At 40.1% G+C, this 19001-nt stretch overlaps 1 protein-coding gene across 3 annotated transcripts in view; it reads left to right on the forward strand.

The window, feature by feature from the left end:
- The window catches only part of zswim5 (zinc finger, SWIM-type containing 5), a 50842-nt gene that overhangs the window by 29187 nt on the left and 2654 nt on the right, over positions 1–19001 (forward strand). The window contains exons 2-12 of one of the 3 annotated variants that reach the window (XR_015477446.1): positions 7176–7532; positions 8864–9012; positions 9447–9597; positions 10741–10917; positions 11006–11182; positions 12099–12245; positions 12432–12569; positions 13707–13964; positions 14592–14727; positions 17816–17973; positions 18075–18874. Coding sequence is in view for 1 of the 3 variants with exons in the window: in NM_001144819.1 (NP_001138291.1) it covers positions 7176–7532; positions 8864–9012; positions 9447–9597; positions 10741–10917; positions 11006–11182; positions 12099–12245; positions 12432–12569; positions 13707–13964; positions 14592–14727; positions 17816–17973; positions 18075–18238 (2012 nt within the window). In the remaining 2 variants the exon portion in view is untranslated. 3 annotated transcript variants of the gene reach the window in all.

Consider the following 19001-nt stretch of genomic DNA (forward strand, 5'->3'; position numbering starts at 1 on the left):
GATGACTAAAATATCTTTTTAATAAGTATATCTGTTTAATAAAACATTTTTGTTTAAATGCACAAAAATACATTTCCTGAATACACTGAAAATTCTATTAAAAATATTAACTTTCAAAATGGGGTGTGCTTAATTATACTGAGTACTGTATTATATATATATATATATATATATATATATATATATATATATATATATATATATATATATATATATATATATATATATATAAACATAAACACTGTTTACTAAATGGTTTGTTTTTCAAATGGTAGACACTGTCTTCTCTTGTATTTGATGAGATCTTGCACTAAATGATCTCCTATGGGAAAATATTCTTCTGTGAGTGAATTGATTGCTTCAGAGTATAGGGACTTGTACAGCTAGAAAACTCAAAAGTGAAATGGTTTTACAATAATTTTTTTAAAGACATTAATTAGTTATTATCAATTTGTTCAATTCCCATCAAATTTTGTGCAGCATTGCTTGATTAAGGGAATGTGAAAAAGGATCAAATAGTTGAGTTTAGAAGGCAGCAGGAGAGGAAGGAAATGCAGGTGAGGTATTGCTGCTGGGACAAGCCCAGAGTACATATTGACATTTTCTTACCTTGTAGATGAAAACACAAAGCACACAACAGATGCGTACTGGTCCTCAAATTTTTTTCCCGTCTTTTATCTGATACTGGTTTTACAGCTGCGGGGCAAACTGAAGTCATACCTCCTCATAGGAAACAGTTAAAGATGGAATGCTGTGGGTGAGCAGAAAAGAGACTTAACACTGTGAGGCCTGAACAAGCGTCATGCAAAGTCATTTCCTCAGTCAATCAGTTTTCTTTCCTCTTGTATTGATTGGGGATTTTTATTTTTTTTTTTGAATGGATGAGTCATAAAATATAAGCTTCTTAAAGCATTATCTATCAGTGCAGGCTATGCTTCTAGTGTGAGTAGAGCTCAAAGGAGCTATTGTGTCCTGCAGACTGCAGCTTGTCAATTGCAGGCCAGCAGATGGTTTGTACATGTTCGCATATTAAACACAACGAAGTCTGCATTTAGGGAAATGAGTGGTAAAAGGCCAAAGTCCAGCAGAAAGTCTTGAAGGGCTCATGCTGATGCACAAAGGCTGATGGTGGTTGGCTGTTCACAAGCAATCCATCAGTGATCAGGGAATGTGCAGGCCGCTGACCTTTCCTAGCTGTCAGATTGTCTTATACATGCAGGCTGCCCACAACACAATACCAATCTCCGCTTTCTCTTCATGCACAGCGTCTCAGTACTGACGGTAGTTCAATAATTATACGGCTAATATTTTGCATCAGACAGGCATTGTTTGAACATCTTTTCAATCTATTTAGCAAATGAACATGCATCGCATTGTTGTTCTTTTGTGTGTCACATGTTTGCAGGGCATATTTGCTTTCTTTCGTCGCATCTGCACAAAGACGAGAACAGCTCAAGAATTACAGCCTTGTTTGTTCTCTGTAGCGCTTCGGAGCAGGCGAACGGAAACATATGCATATTCAGCTAGCATTTTAGATGCAATAGAAGAAAAACCTTGAACAGAAATAACAATGAAAGGATATCCCCCGCCTCTCTTTCCACACCGCACGGTTTCACTTCAAGTGCATCTGCTTTTATCTCAAGCAGGACATCTGGTTGCGCTTACGGCCTGTCCAAAAGTGCGATTCATCTCCTCCTTTTCGTCCTGTACGCCTTCAAATTCATCCGCCTCTCCGGCTTGTTTTCAGGTTGCGCAGGGTGAATTATCCAAGAATAAAGGCTCTTCAGCCGTGGCTAGTTTGCATCAGATGCTAAATTGTTGGTTTTGAACTACCCGGTGCTGTATGATTAGCCCGGCTTTAATTTCCCCCCTTCACTTCACGCACAATGCGCATGGCTTGGGTTAATGGAGACTGCGTATTCCTCTCCAGGCCTTATCTGCGATTTCCATGGACGTCAAACCTGCTGCTCACTGCTAGCCCACTGAAAAGGCGCTGATTGAGCCCTGCGTGTCTCTTTCTTGAGGTTCACAATTCGGTGGATCAGAAATCAATTATGTGTGATCGTGACAAATGACTCGAGGGGGCTGCTGTTTGAGGGACATCACAAATGAATCAATCAAGCCTTTATCAGAGAAGATAGAAACCCCTGCGCACACTCTGAATGCGTGTGCCTGTGCATATGCATGTCTGTTGTGTGGAGATATATGGGTGGGGGGGAGCTAGGGTGGATGCTGATGCGGTGTTAACCATATTGCTGCTGGGACAGATGGAAGATGGAAAGGAGGGGAGGGGAAAGGCTGGAGGGGGAGGCTCCTGTTGGCCCAGTGCCTTCCGTACAGGACTCTGTTTGGCCTCCACGGCTGATTAGAGGTTAATGGTTTAAGAGTGTGTGGGGACTCCTTCCTGATTGGTCGAAGGCTCTTGAGTGGGTGTGTCCAGGGGTTGGCAGATGGCGTGGATAGAGTGAGGCTATGAGTAAATGAATGAACGAGGGGGACTTCTCTCCTGTTCCCCGATCAGTGGCCATCGCAGTGGCTTGAGCTCCCCTTATACACCTCCCTCCCCAACAGATGGCCATTGGAGCACAGTGGCTAAAATGACTCTGAGAGCCCAGGCTGGATGAGCGTGCATTAGTGGGCATCGCCAGCAGATTAATTATGACTGTTACACATACACAGAGAATCATAATGTGGCCCGGTGACTCTGTTGTGTCGCGATGCTACCGCAAAGCTTGGCGCCGAGATTAGAGTCGGACTAAGAGGGGTAGTTTCCTGGGAGAAAACTGCTCCATGTCATATGGAAGGTGACGCAGAAGCCTACGTTCCTTCCCCACAGATGAGTTTCCCATCTAAAAATCCCAAACTCCATGTTTCAGGTCTGCATAATATTGGATAAATGATGCATTGCATTTTGATTATTCGATATATTGCGATATGAATACATTTTCACATGGTGAGTTGAAAAACTAGAAAGAATTGATCATTTTAGATTGATTGGGATGATCTGTAGGGGAGTGCATAACATAACAAACCACCTACAATCATAGATAAAGATATATATGGAAAAATATGCTAATTAAATAAACAGTGTTTTATTGTTTTCCGAAGAGTCAAAATAATCCAATGTAAAATAATACTGCATAGTCCTCGTTTTATAAACAATTCAATAAAATTATTGATTAATAATTTTTAATAACGTTTTAACATTTTAACCTTACGTTTTCTTCCGCCTGAATGCTTTTAAAACCTTCACACTGTCACAGACTATAAAAACACTTGCAAAATAGGAAATTATTATCCAAACATTGCGTATAATTGCAATGCGGCTATTGCGAATGATCACATTGCAATATCGATGCTGAAACAATATATTGTGCAGCCGTAATATATGTACACTATTGTTAGGGTTTTTTTGCATCTCTTGGGAGGAAAGGAAACACATCTGTTTTCAGGGCTTTGCTGCCGTTGGAGTTAGGTTTGTTCCAGTTTCTTCTACTTTGGCATCTGTTTGAGTAACTCGCCTAGTTTCATTTGCTAGCAGTTTAAAGTATGCTTGCATAGGATTTTGGTTAGTCTGTATTATTGTTATTCAAAATAGCATTTTGTGTTAATAAGGCTTTAAAACGATTTACACTGAAATATTTCCTGATATTTTACACCAAGGGTGATAACTATAATTTTAATGTTTATGCTATTATGTTGATGGACAATAAAATATTGGATGTTGGTGGCATTATCCTTAAATTCATTGTTCTTGGTGTGAACTTCTATACATTTTAGCAGACATCTGAATAAAATGATGAAATAATCTGTTGTGCATGGTACAGATACATTCAAGATTCTTTGTGTGGTCAGAATAACTGATATTATCTACAGCAGCGTCATTATTTCTTCTAGGCAATGTTGCATGGCTCATTTTGACTGACACCAACACTCCATCTGCTTATGACATCAATCCCTGTTCCATTTTCCAGCACAATTCATCTCTCTCTCTCTCTCTCTTTCTCTCTCTCTCTCTCTCTCTCCATCGCTTCCCTCTCACCCAGGTAGCAAGTTATCGCAGGGGTAGACTAGTATGTTTTTGCACCATGATAGAGGTTAGCTTGAAAAGAGCAGTTGAGAGAGGATGGTGGATCAGCATTCAGTCCTGCTTCTGAGCAACAAAAGGCCTGGTGGAGAGGGTGGGGGAGAGCCTGTGATATGAGAGAGAGAGAATAAAAAGACAAGGAGGGCTCTTCATGTCCATCAGTAGCAGATGCGTGCTCTCTCAAATGCAACCCGTCACATGAGCCTATAGGCTCATCTGCTTCTCTGTAACCCCACCGACAGACCACGTCATAGACACCAGTAATGGCCGATCCTAGCACTAGCCGCTCAGAAATCCACTGTCTGATCAGTTTGTAGTAATGGTGGTGCTGTTGTTCCAATATTGTTATAATAATTGTATACAGTTTACATTAGAAATAATAAAAAGAACGATAAAATAATGCTTTAAATTATTGTTGTTGTTGTTGTTGTTGTTGTTGTTGGTGGTGGTGGTGGTGGTGGTGGTGGTGGTGGTGGTGTTATCAAGAATTTTAACAGACCATGGAATGAATGAATGAATGAATGAATGAATGAACGAATAAATGAATGAATGAATGAGTTTGTGTGTGTGTGTGTGTGTGTGTGTAGTAGGGCTCAATATTAATGAATACACCCCTTTTAAAAACAAGTAACATTATTAATAATTATTATCAATTTCTCAGTACATGTAGGATATTTTTGGTGCAATTTTAAACCAAAGGGTTTTATTAATCTATTATATCTATTAAAGTAAGAATTTGGCCAATTCAAATAGGTCATTGCCAAAAGAAATTTCAAACTACAAATCTTCAACAATTTTATATTTTTAAAATGTTTTTAACATTTTAATTTAGGTGTACTAATTTAGCTCTAGTTTTGGTTTTGGTACTTGATTGATATAATGTATAAATATATTATTGTAAAGCGTCCTATAGTAAATATTGTTTTAATGCTAAGCATATAGTACAGATTTTTTTCCCCTTTTTTTGTTTGTTTAATTGACCTTTTTGATATAAACTGTTATGATAATATAGTGGGGGACTAGCAGCTGTAGAGAATAGAATGAAGGAATGGTTACAATGTTGTTATTTGCACTTCTCTCATTAGTCATCCCTCTGCATGAACAGATTCTGTCTGATAAAGGGTGATGCATAAGACGAGTGGCATTAGACAGCACTGGACGGTAGAATGACTTCTCCTAAAAGCAGCTGAGAAGTGTACTTCTTTCAGCCACCATTAACACTCAGCATCATTGTAGGGAGGCTCGCTCAGCAGCTTTTGATACTGGGGTGGGATATGTACTTCATCTGACCAATGGGAAGCAGTTATTGGAAAGATCATGCAAAACTGATGCTGATAGCCAGTTGAAATTCAGGCCTGTTTAGTCTCAACTGTAGTTTCTTGCAGACCAAGATAAAACATGATCTGATAGTGCAAAGGTTCGCATGAAGGCACCCTTATTGCCCAGGGCATTTTTGAGATGTAAAACAATTCAATCTTTGCATACGTTGTGGTAGGCAAGGTGATCCATTGTTTGCCTTGCAAACCTGCTATGGTCCTAACTCGTATAATATTTTGGCCAAAGTAGCACGCCATACCTTGCGTTTTGCAAACAGGATCTTTTTTATGTATGTTCTTTGCATACTGACTCAGTCAATGTCTCAGAGGTGATCTTGCTTTGTAAGGGCAGACGACTGCAGCATGGTAAAATCGCAAAGTTTGATCATTCTTGCCTTAGCCCTAATATGAAAAATGAACCCTATAAATGCACCCCTTCCTTACAGTGTCCTGTGAATCTTTGTCTCTCTAACCAAATTCACTTTGAACTCCACATTGTGCCAAAAGTAATTTGCAACACATAGGGGCACTCCCTCTCTTTTTCTGTCTTTTATCAAAATGAAAACAGACATCACCATAAACTCCCCTTAATCAGATGGCTCTGTTGTGTTGGCTGTGCCTGAAAGGGTTTGGCAGTAAATTGGACGTCGGATTTCTTTTCTCCAAAATCTCGGGGCTGAGGAGGGGGCCGACTTCTCAGAAGAACTCGTCTGGAAAAGCCTTTTGTGGGATTTGGCAAGGGAACAGCCGGCTTTGCTCATGCTTATTAGGCACCCCTGTCGCACCAGCCGAACCCTAGAATTAATTGTGATGTGTGCGGTTGTCTGTCTCCCTGCATATGTGTGTATGTATGTGGGCACATGTAGAGACACCTCCTAGCTCTGGTACAGTTTGTTCTGGTCATGGAGGCTTTATTCGTCAGCTGGACACATTTCTGGGCATATGGGGTGGTAATGAAAGAGACTTGCCCTGCATGTTCCTGTTAACAGCCTGTTCCTTGAATCATTTCAGCTGTTGACTCGGAAAGTATACATGGGATCTCAATTCTGTCAATTGTAAGCTTGCATGGTGATTTGAGATTCAGATGATCTCTGTGAACCCTTGTAGTTCCTCTGGATTGTGACAAAAGACTCTATTGCAATGGTTTAGAGTGATACAGTAATTCTAGTCCCCCAACCCCCTTCCTTTGGCTTTCATCATTAATAATGTAGCAGTCAAAGTGAACAATGAGTCCTCCTATTGGCCACAAATACATGCATACATTCTTGCTTCCTTCATTTTTTTTCTCTCCCTTCACTCTTCCATCAAGCTTTGTTGTGTTGAGTCTTTAGTATGTTGTCAAAAGTGGAAGCAAAGTCTTTCCATATTTGATATTTTTCATAATCAGTTGATCCAGGAAGATGTTTGAAAGAATATTTTCCCAGCCATTCTCCAATAAGGTGCTACTGTAGTATGATCTGGTTGGCATTTGGAGATGGATTGCACTTTGCAATCGGATAACATCTTGCATATCTTGCGGTTTGGTAACCATTAGTTACCCAACTAGTTTCTTGTACAGTCAAACAATCAGATACGGATTTGGTAGCAGCCTAATTTGCCTTTAAGCAGTCCTGGTTACCAATCTTGACTTTCAACCGCTAGATCAATTTACATTTACACAATCAGTATAAGAATTGTTTAAGACCAGTGAAAGAAAAAGTCAATGCTGTGCTACTCAAATAGCATCAAACGCCATTGTAAACTTTTCTCTCTGTTTTTTTTTTCCTATGTAGGTTTTCACCTCAGTGGAACAGTTATGGAGCCGGCAACGCAATCCGAGCCAGAGACGACACACAAGGTGGCCATCAGCTTTGACCGTTGCAAGATCACATCAGTGACATGCGGCTGTGGAAACCGTGACATCTTCTATTGCGCACATGTGGTGGCGCTGTCCTTATACCGCATCCGCAAACCCGAGCAAGTCAAACTGCGGCTGCCCATCTCAGAGACACTCTTCCAGATGAACAGAGACCAGCTGCAAAAGCTGGTGCAGTATCTTATCACAGCCCACCACACAGAAGTGCTGCCCACCGCCCAAAAACTGGCAGATGAAATCCTGTCCTCCAATTCTGAGATCAACCAAGTACATGGTGAGCATCTGAAATATTGACCAAAACCTTTTTTCCATGATTCAATTTAGAGAAGCAAGGCAGGCTCACACTATGCAAAAATGTAAATTCCATCTCTTCCTGGTTGTTTGTCCATTGAGCCTCCGAAACCAGGAAGTCCATCCTCCTGCCCTTAGACCTTGTTTTGAATGGGATTGAAGGGGTCAAGCAGAAGGCCCTTATCAATGTTTAATCAGCGGCTATGCTTTGAATCCGGAATGTGCAGAATGTGTTAACCTGCCAAGATGTTGGATCAAAAGTGCAAAAGGCCACCTAGCCCGAGTCCTGCTTATACAAGGACAAACACACCACCTTCTCTTTATAGCAGTTTGCACCTCACAAGCCCATTGCAACCATTATAAAGCCATTAAGTACACTAATAATTTACTGTTATGCTGAACGGGGTTACAGTCTACCACAATCTAAAGCATTAAAACAAGCTCTCTTATTTCAAAGCACTTAACATGCAGCACAGCTGGCTCCATAGATATCCTGTACATTTAGATACGCTCATAGTATATAATACCAATGCTTATGTCACACACTGATGATAATCTACTGTATGTAAGTTATTATTGCTCCCCTAAGTCAACCCAAGCCTTTTAAGAGCTAATCTCCCAACTCAAGATGGATCTTCTTATCATATAACACATGCCAAGGACAGGGAAACGTGCAAGCGATGCAGAATCAACCGTTCCGCTTCCATATATAGCGTGTATATATGTTTAATACCCACAGGGGCACCCAAAAGGGGCCAATAGTCAGATCAACTCTCTGTGCAGTCTGTATATGAAGCAGCTTCATGGTGTCTTTAAGTGGAATTCAATAGGGCTGAATGTGCTGATGTGTTTTGTTCTGAAATGGAGGGGAGGGGAGGTGTTGTAAACCTAAAGTGCATCGACATATTGGAAATACAGTAAGACCTTCCTCAGATAAAGTGATTGCCTCTAATGCATTTTGCCTTTCTCCCCTTTTTTTCATTTGGAAATCACAGCAACAGTGGGACGCAATCTTTTAAGAATTGAGCCTCGGCCGCTATGATTTGACTCGCATCAGTCAGTTTGTAATAGTGAAAAACATGGAGATTCTGTCTAAAGGAAGTGATATTATTGATTTCTCGTTGTGGTTTAGAGGTTCAGGAAGTGCTGTTTTTCAATGTGTTAATGTGGACACACATTTTTTTTCTTCTGTCTATTGTTGACATGCAAAAGCTTGTAACGGTAGCTGCTAACTCTGTTTTTCTACCGATAAATGATACTGGAAGTTTGATTGCTGAAAGTGTCCAACATTAACCAAGTGCATTTGTCTCTCAGGGGCTCCGGATCCCACAGCAGGAGCCAGTATTGATGATGAGAACTGCTGGCACCTGGATGAGGAACAAGTGAGGGAGCAGGTTAAGCAGTTCCTCTCTCAGGGAGGATACTATGGCTCAGGCAAGCAGCTCAACTCCATGTTTGCCAAGGTGAGGCACTCTCCATTTCTCTCTCTGTGAATGTGTGTGTGAGAGAATTGCGCGAAAGGTGCTATTATGGTGAATTATAGGCCCATGAAATCCTAGGAGGCCCATTTAAATCAATGTATTTTAATTAAATGTCAAGCTGCCTCTTATTTTCAATAGCCAGTGCAGTTCATTGCTTTACCTGTCTGCTATCCGAAGATGTGAAGGACTGCATTACAGCATCTGATATCAATGCTATATATTGTGCTCAAACACACACACAAGCATTCTGATCTTATAGTCTTCTCAGCTAGAACACTTGTGCGGTTTTCTATGCATCTTTTACTAATTACTTGCTGTCTTCTTTAAATGATGATGCTGATTTGTGCTTGTTACAGGTGCATATTAGACCTACGCTTGATGCAGAAGGTAAAATGAGAATTGTGTGTTTTGTGCAGGTGAGGGAAATGCTGAGGATGCGTGACTCAAACGGGGCACGGATGCTCACGCTAATAACGGAGCAGTTTATGGCTGATCCGCGTCTATCTTTATGGCGACAACAGGGCACAGGCATGACTGACAAATGCAGACAACTCTGGGATGAGCTTGGTGAGTCTTTTTAGCTTAACCTGTAGGGCACGTTCCTTGATCAACATCCTTGTTTTTCTGGAACAACACCGTTACCAGCTAATCAGAGTTCACTCTGGTTTTAGAGGTGCTAATAATTAGTTAGATGGTTTGTACTAGGTGTATTATCAACTACGCATGTTGATCCAGGAATATGTCCTGCTATGCTAGCTCTAGTTTTTCTGAGGTTAGCTCTATATTTGAATAGGGATGCATATCCCCATCCCACTTCTGTAGTTCTTCAGAATAGAATCTTAATCATTAGTGCTTACTCTTCTGGTTCAATATCCTTAGCCTTAAGCACATTTGTGCATGTGCACCGTCTGACCTGCTGCAGTTCAGTCAGGGCAAGTGGATCAGAGCACGACTGACTTAGTCTGCGGCGCATGCAGAGGACCGGCCGCCTGCCTCTATCGGGATGGCATGAAAGGGCCAGGATCAATGAGCTTTAAAGCTGCCTCCTATTGATCGGACCATTTAAAGAGGTTGATGAGAGCACATCCTGAAGAGGCTCATTTGAGAGCTGCGTTTCTTGCTTTCCTCTTCCTCAGAATTGGTTGTAGCTGTAAACAAGGCACACCTGCCGGGATGACCGTGCATTCTGATTTTGCAGGAGCAGGCGCATTATGACTGGGGTGTCTTATAAATGTGCAAGCCAGTTCAGTGTTTCGGTTGCAGGAGCCTGTTGATTGGCTGAAACCAAACAATTTGGCCAATCAGGGTTGCATGTACATGACAGCAATGGAAAAAACGCAGGCCAGCCATCTGTTACCTAGATACAAAAAGGCATCGCACAGCCCTGCCAGTTACATGAGCCCACCAGACAACCCTACACCTGCCAAATTTCATATGCTCCCCAGTGCCAGTGTTTGACGTTGATGCTCTAGAGCCTCTTCTATTAAATGCACTGATTTTTCCATCCCCCAATTAGAACCAAATCAAAAGCTGCGCTCAAGACTAAACTGGTTAAAAAGTGCCTAAAAACCCAAAAAGTGTCATTCAGTACCTCCTCTTCTTTTCTCTTTTTATCCTTTTATGCTCATTTTACCTTTTTAGATTCTCTCTCACACTCTTTTATAAGCCACTCTTCAGTTATAAAGACGTCTGTATGCTGTGGGTTTGCAGGTGCACTGTGGGTGTGTATCGTGCTGAACCCACACTGTAAGAGCGAAGAGAAGAGCGGCTGGCTGAGACAGCTGAAGAAATGGGGAGACATGGACATCTGCCCTCTAGAGGACGGCAATTACGGCAGTGAGCTGCCCAACATCACAAATGCTCTGCCACAGAGCAACCTGGCTCAGGGTTAGCCTGTCTTCAGTTGATCTAAATGTGAAATTATTTATTTTTCTTGTTGTCTGTTACTTGGATAACCTTGCTTTACTTTTCATAGACTCACTGGCCCGGCCTAGAAGAACAGTGTTCACAAGAGCAATGGAGGCCTGTGACCTGCACTGGCAGGATAGTCACTTGCAGAGAATTATCAGTAGTGACTTTTACATGTCTCCGGCCTACCAGAGGGAAGGAGAGAGCCTGCTCTTCAACCCCCAGGGCTTGCCACTGTGGCTGGGTACGTATTTACATGCCATTTAAATTGTACTGAAAAACAATTCAGGATGGAGATTTCTAGCTGGCGAGCTTTTCCTAAATCAGACTTAACCATAACTCACTCTTTGGTAATAGGGAAATCTAAACCAAAGCGACATGGAGGAACCATATAAGTCTTAGGTCTCAAACTTATTTGAGTTTGAGACCATTGAATGAAATAATCTATCCAGCTGATGAATGCTAAAAGCATCCCGAGGCATATGATATAACAGCAGCATGTGCATGCAACAAGCTAAGCATGGGACGATAACCGGTTTCAAGATTTACCGCGGTTTGGAAAAGTCAAGGTTTTAAAACTGGCAGAATTTTCTGATATACCATTCTTGCGGTATATGTACAGTTTTTTTAATAGGTTTTTTTTGCACAAATTTTATTTAGTTTTTTAAGGCAACAGTATCTTCAGCAGAAATGGACCCTCCATATCAAAAGCTACTGTTACTAAATATTTTAAATGTATCTTAAAATGAAATATATTGTGTTCAATAGAGGAAAAGTTGTTGTCTTTTTGAACCTAGACATTTAAAACTATTATATTTTAGGGTGGTACAATACAGTGATACTGTGAAAGCGTGATATTTTTATTCAAGGTCATCATACTGTCACAATCTTATACCGGCCCATGCCTACAACAAACAATGTTTTTGTGTCATGTGGATGCTAATGTATTTCTTATTTTTTTGTAAATTGGCCTCAAGTCTATGAGGAAACGTCACTTTCAGTAAGACTGTGTGTTCCTGCTGTGTTGTAATCAGTCTGATTTCACTTCTCTATGAGCCGAGACCTAAATTAAGCTGCTAATATTAAAGTTTGGTCTGAAGCTTGCGACTTGAGCAGAGCTCCTTTATGTTTATAGATTGCCATATGACTTTTTTTTGCAGATCACGTGCCTACAGCATGCGCCAGGGTGGATGCTTTGCGTTCCCATGGTTACCCCAGAGAAGCCTTGCGACTGGCTGTTGCCATTATCAACACCCTCCGACTCCAACAGCAGCGGCAGTTAGACATATACAAGCATCAGAAGAAAGGTTTGCATTGCAATACAACAAACCAAATGCTGACAAACGATTCATTACATGATGCATACAAAGAAACTAAATGAATTTCTTTCAGGGTTATTTTAGAAATGTTCATGTGTTCTTTTTCTTGTTTTGATGATAACGGAAGCATTGACGTCCTGCTTTATATGTTAATATCTTTCATCCTGTCCTCAGAGCTGCTGCAAAGGGGAATGACGAACACCACCAATCTGGAGGGCTGGGTGGGTCACCCCCTCGACCCCATTGGCTGCCTTTTTGCCACTCTCACGGAGACGTGTCGAGTAGAGGATGACAATACCATGGATACCGGAGGTACACAATTATAGGCTGTCATTGGTCTTCTGTCCTTTTACGACACTCCGAGGCGCCTTGGGCATTATTCGGTTTTTCGCTCAGCAACTGGCCTGTGTCTTTGAGTGTTTCATTCAGTCTGCTGGAGCCCCATCTCTTCGCTCTTTACAATTGCCCTCCTTTTCTGAGCAGTGTTAAGGGGTGCTATTGTATCAGAAAGGTCATTCTGCCCACTCGGTGGTGTAAAACGTATAAAATCAATCAGCATTTGCATTCCATACATCCCTCCCAGCTCAAGCCAATGGAAAGTGTTGGCCATTGTATTCCTGTAGTGAGGAACCCACAGAGAGGCATTGTGTGCCTGAATAATACTGGCAAATGGTACTGTGACTTGGAAGAGTTTGTGCATTTCTGTGCGCTTGTCCCGTTGTAGAGCTCCCCTTTTGGTTACCACACTGTAGCAGTCGTGTTGGGTTGTGTGTGTCTGTTGTGCATTACACTGTATGTTTGTATGTGTGCTAGAGAGCATAGCTCTTTGTTTGACTCTGTTGCACAGTTGGAAACATCTGGCATGTGCTGGGATGGGGGCGGACTCTCAGTTCTATCCAATCAGAATGTCCGAAGGTCAGGATCTTAGCTTAGCGGGACTAGCAACAGCAGCTGTAGTGGCGGCAGCAGTGTGGAAAGCCAAAACAATGCTCTCTCTAACCCCTCTGCTTTACTACTTAGGCAGTTTACTGTAAACCAAAAATGACTGGATAGTCTAACTTGGTTAAATTGCTTTGTGTGGGTTTTTATTATGATGCTTGTGAGATTCCAGTAGAGATGTCATAGCGAGATGCTTGTGAAGCCATTGATTTCTGCGTCCTGCTCACTGTACAAACAGGATTGGTCAACAGGATAATTTGCAAGGGACGGATTTAAGTGAGCTGGTGTTTAGGGTCTAAATTCTTAGCAAACAGATGGTGTTTTTCCTCGGCTTTTATCCAAACATCCTTAGACATTCATGCTGCTGCCTTAGTTTGTGGTGTTTATCTATACAAAATTGTAACTAGTTATGTTTTTTAATTTTTTTTTATTAAGTGACTATTAACATAATTACAGAGAAAAAGGCTTTAAATTAACATTAACAAACACCGCTTTGTGTTTGTGTAATAGACTCTGGTGAGCCAAAGCCTCCAGTGTACCAGCATGTACCAGTGTGGGGATGTCCAGACGGAGGAGAGTCGTACCTGGCACTGGCTCTAGAGGTTGCGTTGATGGGCATGGGGCAGCAGCGACTGATGCCCGAAGGCCTGTATGCCCAGGACAAGGTGTGCCGGAATGAGGAGCAGATTGTGGCCAAGCTGCAGGAGATGGAACTGGATGACGTATTGGTGCAGACACTTCGCAAACAAGCTATCCTCCTTTTAGAAGGTACAAACTCTCTTTGTTCTCAATATCACATTTACTTTTCAACCTTTTGCTCTTGTCGTCACTCTGTAGGCACTCTTCTCCCAGTGTGGAGCCGTTCCTCCCCTCACAGCTCTCTTGCTTTTCCCACAACCTTTTCCCCCATGTGGATCTCTGTCTACTTTTATCTTTTCCTCCTCCCAATCTCTAGCCTGAATATATATGTGTGTGTGTGTGTGTGTGTGTGTGTGTGTGTGTGTGTGTGTGTGTGTGAGAGAGAGAGAGAGCTCTGCCTGTAAAAAGATCTGCAGGCTGGCCTCTGCAGTGTCCCCAACTCCCTTCCCCAAAACAGGCCACCCTGCATCTGAGCCTCCCACTGACACGCGGTGTAACCTTAGAGCAGACATCTGCGCTGCTACTAGGGAGGACAGACTCTGTCAAAGCCCATGAGGCCTTGCCGCCTGTTTGCCTTCTCATCGTCCTCCCCAGCCGTCCCAGCGATACTCTCCACTCAGATTTCTCTCTCACTTGCTGTGCGCGGCCTCACTGACTCACCAGTCTCCTGTCCATCAAGCTGGACTCACGTCTGCAATCTGATATGATGGACAGCTCAGTTCTGATGTGCTCTTCTTTTTGTCTCTGCATATCCAGGTGGTCCCTTCAGTGGTTTGGGGGAGGTCATCCACAGAGAAAGCGTTCCCATGCACACATTTGCCAAGTACCTGTTCACCGCCCTGTTGCCACATGACGCAGACCTGGCGTATAAACTGGGCCTTCGTGCAATGAGGTGAGCCTCAACATCCAGTGTTTATCCCCGTTTCTAAATATGCTCAGCTCTGTGATATGTAATTTATAGTATTATATACAGTGTTAGTATTGTATACTCACAGGTTTGAAATATACTTACGGTGGTGGCGGGATTGAAACACAGCTTTTACTGGTTAACTATATGCGACAAACAAAACATTTTGATTTTAACACTATTTTTATTATTATTTGTTTTGAACTTTTTCTTTTTAATGGGTTCAAGTAAAAAGAAAGACTGAATTCAATAAAAAATAAAAAACATTCACTATTTCTTTTTTGCTATTTCTCTTATAAACACAAATCATTTTAGGTTTATAAAATATTTAATATCAACATCATTAAATGAATAAAATATACAGCAAATGAGAAATAAATGACAGAGAAAGGGAATAAAAACAGAATAGCTGCATCTGAAATCACATACTTCCATACTATATAGTGCGCTAAAATCAGTATGCGAGCTGAGTGGTATGTCTGAATTTATGGAATTCGAAAAACAGTATGTGAGAATTACCTGGATGAGATTCTGAAGTGCGCATTGGCTGGATGCTACGCTATTCCATGATGTCCCCGAGAGAGAATTCATGAATGGGAGTGAAGCAATGCAACTCATGTGGGTAGGTCATGTCAACATGACAAAATGGCGGATGTAGTAAGTCTGAGTTCTGTATATACTGCTCGCATTCATACTTTATAGAATGTTCTTTTCTTATGGCTGAGTAGTTAGTTTAAATTCAAATGCAGTACTTACTGAGTAGTAAACGGTTTCAGAAGCAGCTTGTATCTCTAAAAATTATAATAATTACAAAAATAAAACATGTAGATTATTTAAATAAGACAAATGAGTTGATGACTCATTTCTAATGGTGTGCAAATATTCTGCAGCCAATTTAGGTGTAATTTCGTCCTCAGTATTTAGCAAAGTTTTTCTGAGTCGTTTAAAGAATTAATTATTTAATGTCTCTCTCGTGCCTGAGCGCATAAAATTAATGACTGCTTAGAAAACAAAAGCAAAACCCAATCCTGACATTTTAGTAGATTTAGAAACCCTGACCAGATGCAATAAGGTGCGGGTCTCTGTGGATCTGCAGGGCATGCAAGAAGATTTTCCACTGCTTAATTGCTCACGGATGTTTGTTTATATTGGGCAGATACAAAAAAAAATGTGTAAAAGGATGACAATAATAGTAAAACAAATGTGTAACAAAATATACTTGGGCAGCCATTAATATACAGTTGAAGTCAGAATTATTACTATTTTTTTTTTTTCAAATATTTCCCAAATGATGTTAAAAACATTTTTAAATTCAAATTTCAAAATGATTAGCCCCTTTAAGCAATTTTTTTGATAGTCTAGAGAACAAATCATCATTATATGACGACTTTCCTAATTACCCTAACCTGCCTAGTTCACCTAACAAACCAATTTAAGCCTTTAAATGTCACTTTAAGCTATAAAGAAGTGTCTTGAAAAATATCTAGTAAAATATCATTATTTACTGTTATCATGGCAAAGATAAAATAAATCGGTTATTAAAAAGGTGTTATTAAAACTGTTATGTTTAGATTTTTTTTTAATTTCCGCTAAACAGTAATTGAGGGAAAAATAAATAGGGGGCTAATAATTGTGACTTCAACTGTACCTGGGCTGCCTGTCCCAAAGTAAAATCTATGTGTGGGAAGCACCGTGTATATGTGTATATATATATTTACTCTTTATTCAAGACACTAGGTCCAATAGCACAAAAGACAAACAAAAGCATTAAAAAGAACTCAGAATTATTAGCCCCTCTTTGATTTATTTATTTTTTTTAAATATTTCCCAATTAATGTGTAAAAAAGCAGGAAAATTTTCACCAAATATGTGAAATGATATGATAATATTTTGTCTTCTGGAGAAAGTCTTATTTGTTTTATTTCGGCTAAAATAAAAGCAGTATTTAATTTTTTAAAAGCCATTTTAGTATCAAAATTATTAGCCCCTTTAAGCAACTTTTTTTTCCAATAGTGTACAGAACAAACCATCGTTATACAATAACTTGACTAATTACCCTAATCTGCCTAGTTAACCTAATTAACCTAGTTAAGCCTTTAAATGTCTCTTTAAACTGTATAGAAGTGTCTTGAAAATATCTAGTCAAATATTATTTACTGTCATCATGGCAAAGATAAAATAAATCAGTTATTAGAAATGAGTTATTAAAACTAGTATGTTTGGAAATGTGGTGAATAAAATATTCTTTCTATTAAACAGAAATTGGGGAAACAATATACAGGGGGGCGAATAATTCAGGGGGTTTAATAAGTCTTCAACTGTATATTGGTATATAATATTATATTGAGCCATACAATGTTTGGTTATTGAAACATAAGACATATGATGATATGGTTCTCAAGCAACATTTATTATTGTCACTGTTGAACACATCATAAGGTCTTCATTGTCACTTATGATTGAAGCATCTCTGCTGAATGAAACATTTTTCAACAATAACAACAAAATAGTTTGAACAGTAACACTCCAAAACCAGAAATATATCTTCTGTTCATAAACCCATCATGCAACAACTTCCCATGGAGTGTTGCACTATTTTTTTAGCCATTTTTTAATGATAATTTAGAAATATGCTTATTGTTTTCAGCTTTAATTATAGAGCTCAGTTCTTCACAATGATGTGTGAGTTGTGTTCTCTGGCCTCAGCCATATAAAGCCTCCGTGGGACCTTATTACTGTATATCTGCACTGAGGCATCATTATCCGAGTCTAGCTCATCACAGTGCTCACTAATACACAATCAATAACATTGCTCCCTCTGCGCATCTTCTGTGAGTCTCAGCTACTGTGGGCTAATATGTTCACTCAGACAGGAGCAGCAGAGCGGAGAGCGTTTTTTTTTTCTTTTCTAATCACTAGCCATCAGACAGAACTAGCTGAAACCAGAGCAAGTGTGTAGAATAAACCCTCTGTATTCTACAAATCATGTCTGGGTAAATTAATAGTAAATAGCAATAGAAAAATTGTGGTATATTTAGTTTTTCTGAAAAACTAATCGAGTACTATCTTCCAGGCTTCCAGTGCTTGAATCTACGGCTCCCTCGGGTGATGTCAGTCACCCTCACCATGGCATCTCTATAGTGCCCAGCAGATACCCCCGCTGGTTCACTCTGGGCCACCTGGAGTCTCAGCAGTGTGAACTGGCCTCCACCATGCTTACTGCTGCTAAGGGTGAGTGCTATATTCAATCGGTCACATGCGAAGTTCACTTTAAACAGACTTTTATGTGTTGTGCCCGTGTTTAACTTCAAGGCGTCTGTGTTGTTTCTTAGGTGACATGTTGAGGTTGCGGACTGTTTTAGAGGCCATTCAAAAGCACATCCACTCCTCTTCGCTCATCTTCAAATTGGCTCAGGATGCCTTTAAAATTGCAACACCCGCTGATAACCCTCCGGACATCACGCTGCTTAATGTAGCTCTGGAGCTTGGCCTACAGGTAAGTGAATGCTTATTATGGATATTTATTGTAAGTTTGTTTTATTATCTCCCACCAACTTTGGCAAAAACATGGTTAAAAAATCCTATCATGTTTTTTCAATGAGCCCACATACTTTTGCATATAGACCCTTGGTCTGGTGGTCCGGTGTTTACACGTGCCCTTATTATTAATATTATGTATGCTACTGTTAAATGTTCAAATGCATTTTATTTTAAAGAAGTGTCGTATGCTCCAGTATAGTACATGTAATATATTATACAGGACATACATTATACAGGAATTGACATAAACTTTTTGATCTCCAGCCTCTGTTGCTTGTAGATTTCCAATATTACTAGCCAATCGCCTTTTTCACTAACCACAATTTTGCTATTGGGAAAACATATTTTATGTGCATAAATTTGACTTTGACTTGCTAAAATGACTTGATTTAGATTTTGTGTTATGTCCACATGCCCCTTATTCATTTTACTTTTTGTGTGTTGTGTATGAGCTTGCTCAATGTGCATTAGCAAGTGGGTTGTGTCGCATTGCAATTAGTTTTTATTTCACAGGACTTTTCAGGGCTCAAAATGAAAGATTTACCAAATTTATCTCTGTCCACACCAAAACCAAATAAATAATTATTCCTTAGCCACAAATTTTAAATAATGTGTCAAAACAAGCTATATATGACACAAATATATATATACACATATATATATATATATATATATATATATATATATATATATATACATACACACACATATATATATAC

This window comes from Danio rerio, chromosome 2, assembly GCF_052040795.2.
Source record: "Danio rerio strain M-AB ecotype USA chromosome 2, GRCz13ab, whole genome shotgun sequence".
Lineage (NCBI taxonomy): Eukaryota > Metazoa > Chordata > Actinopteri > Cypriniformes > Danionidae > Danio > Danio rerio.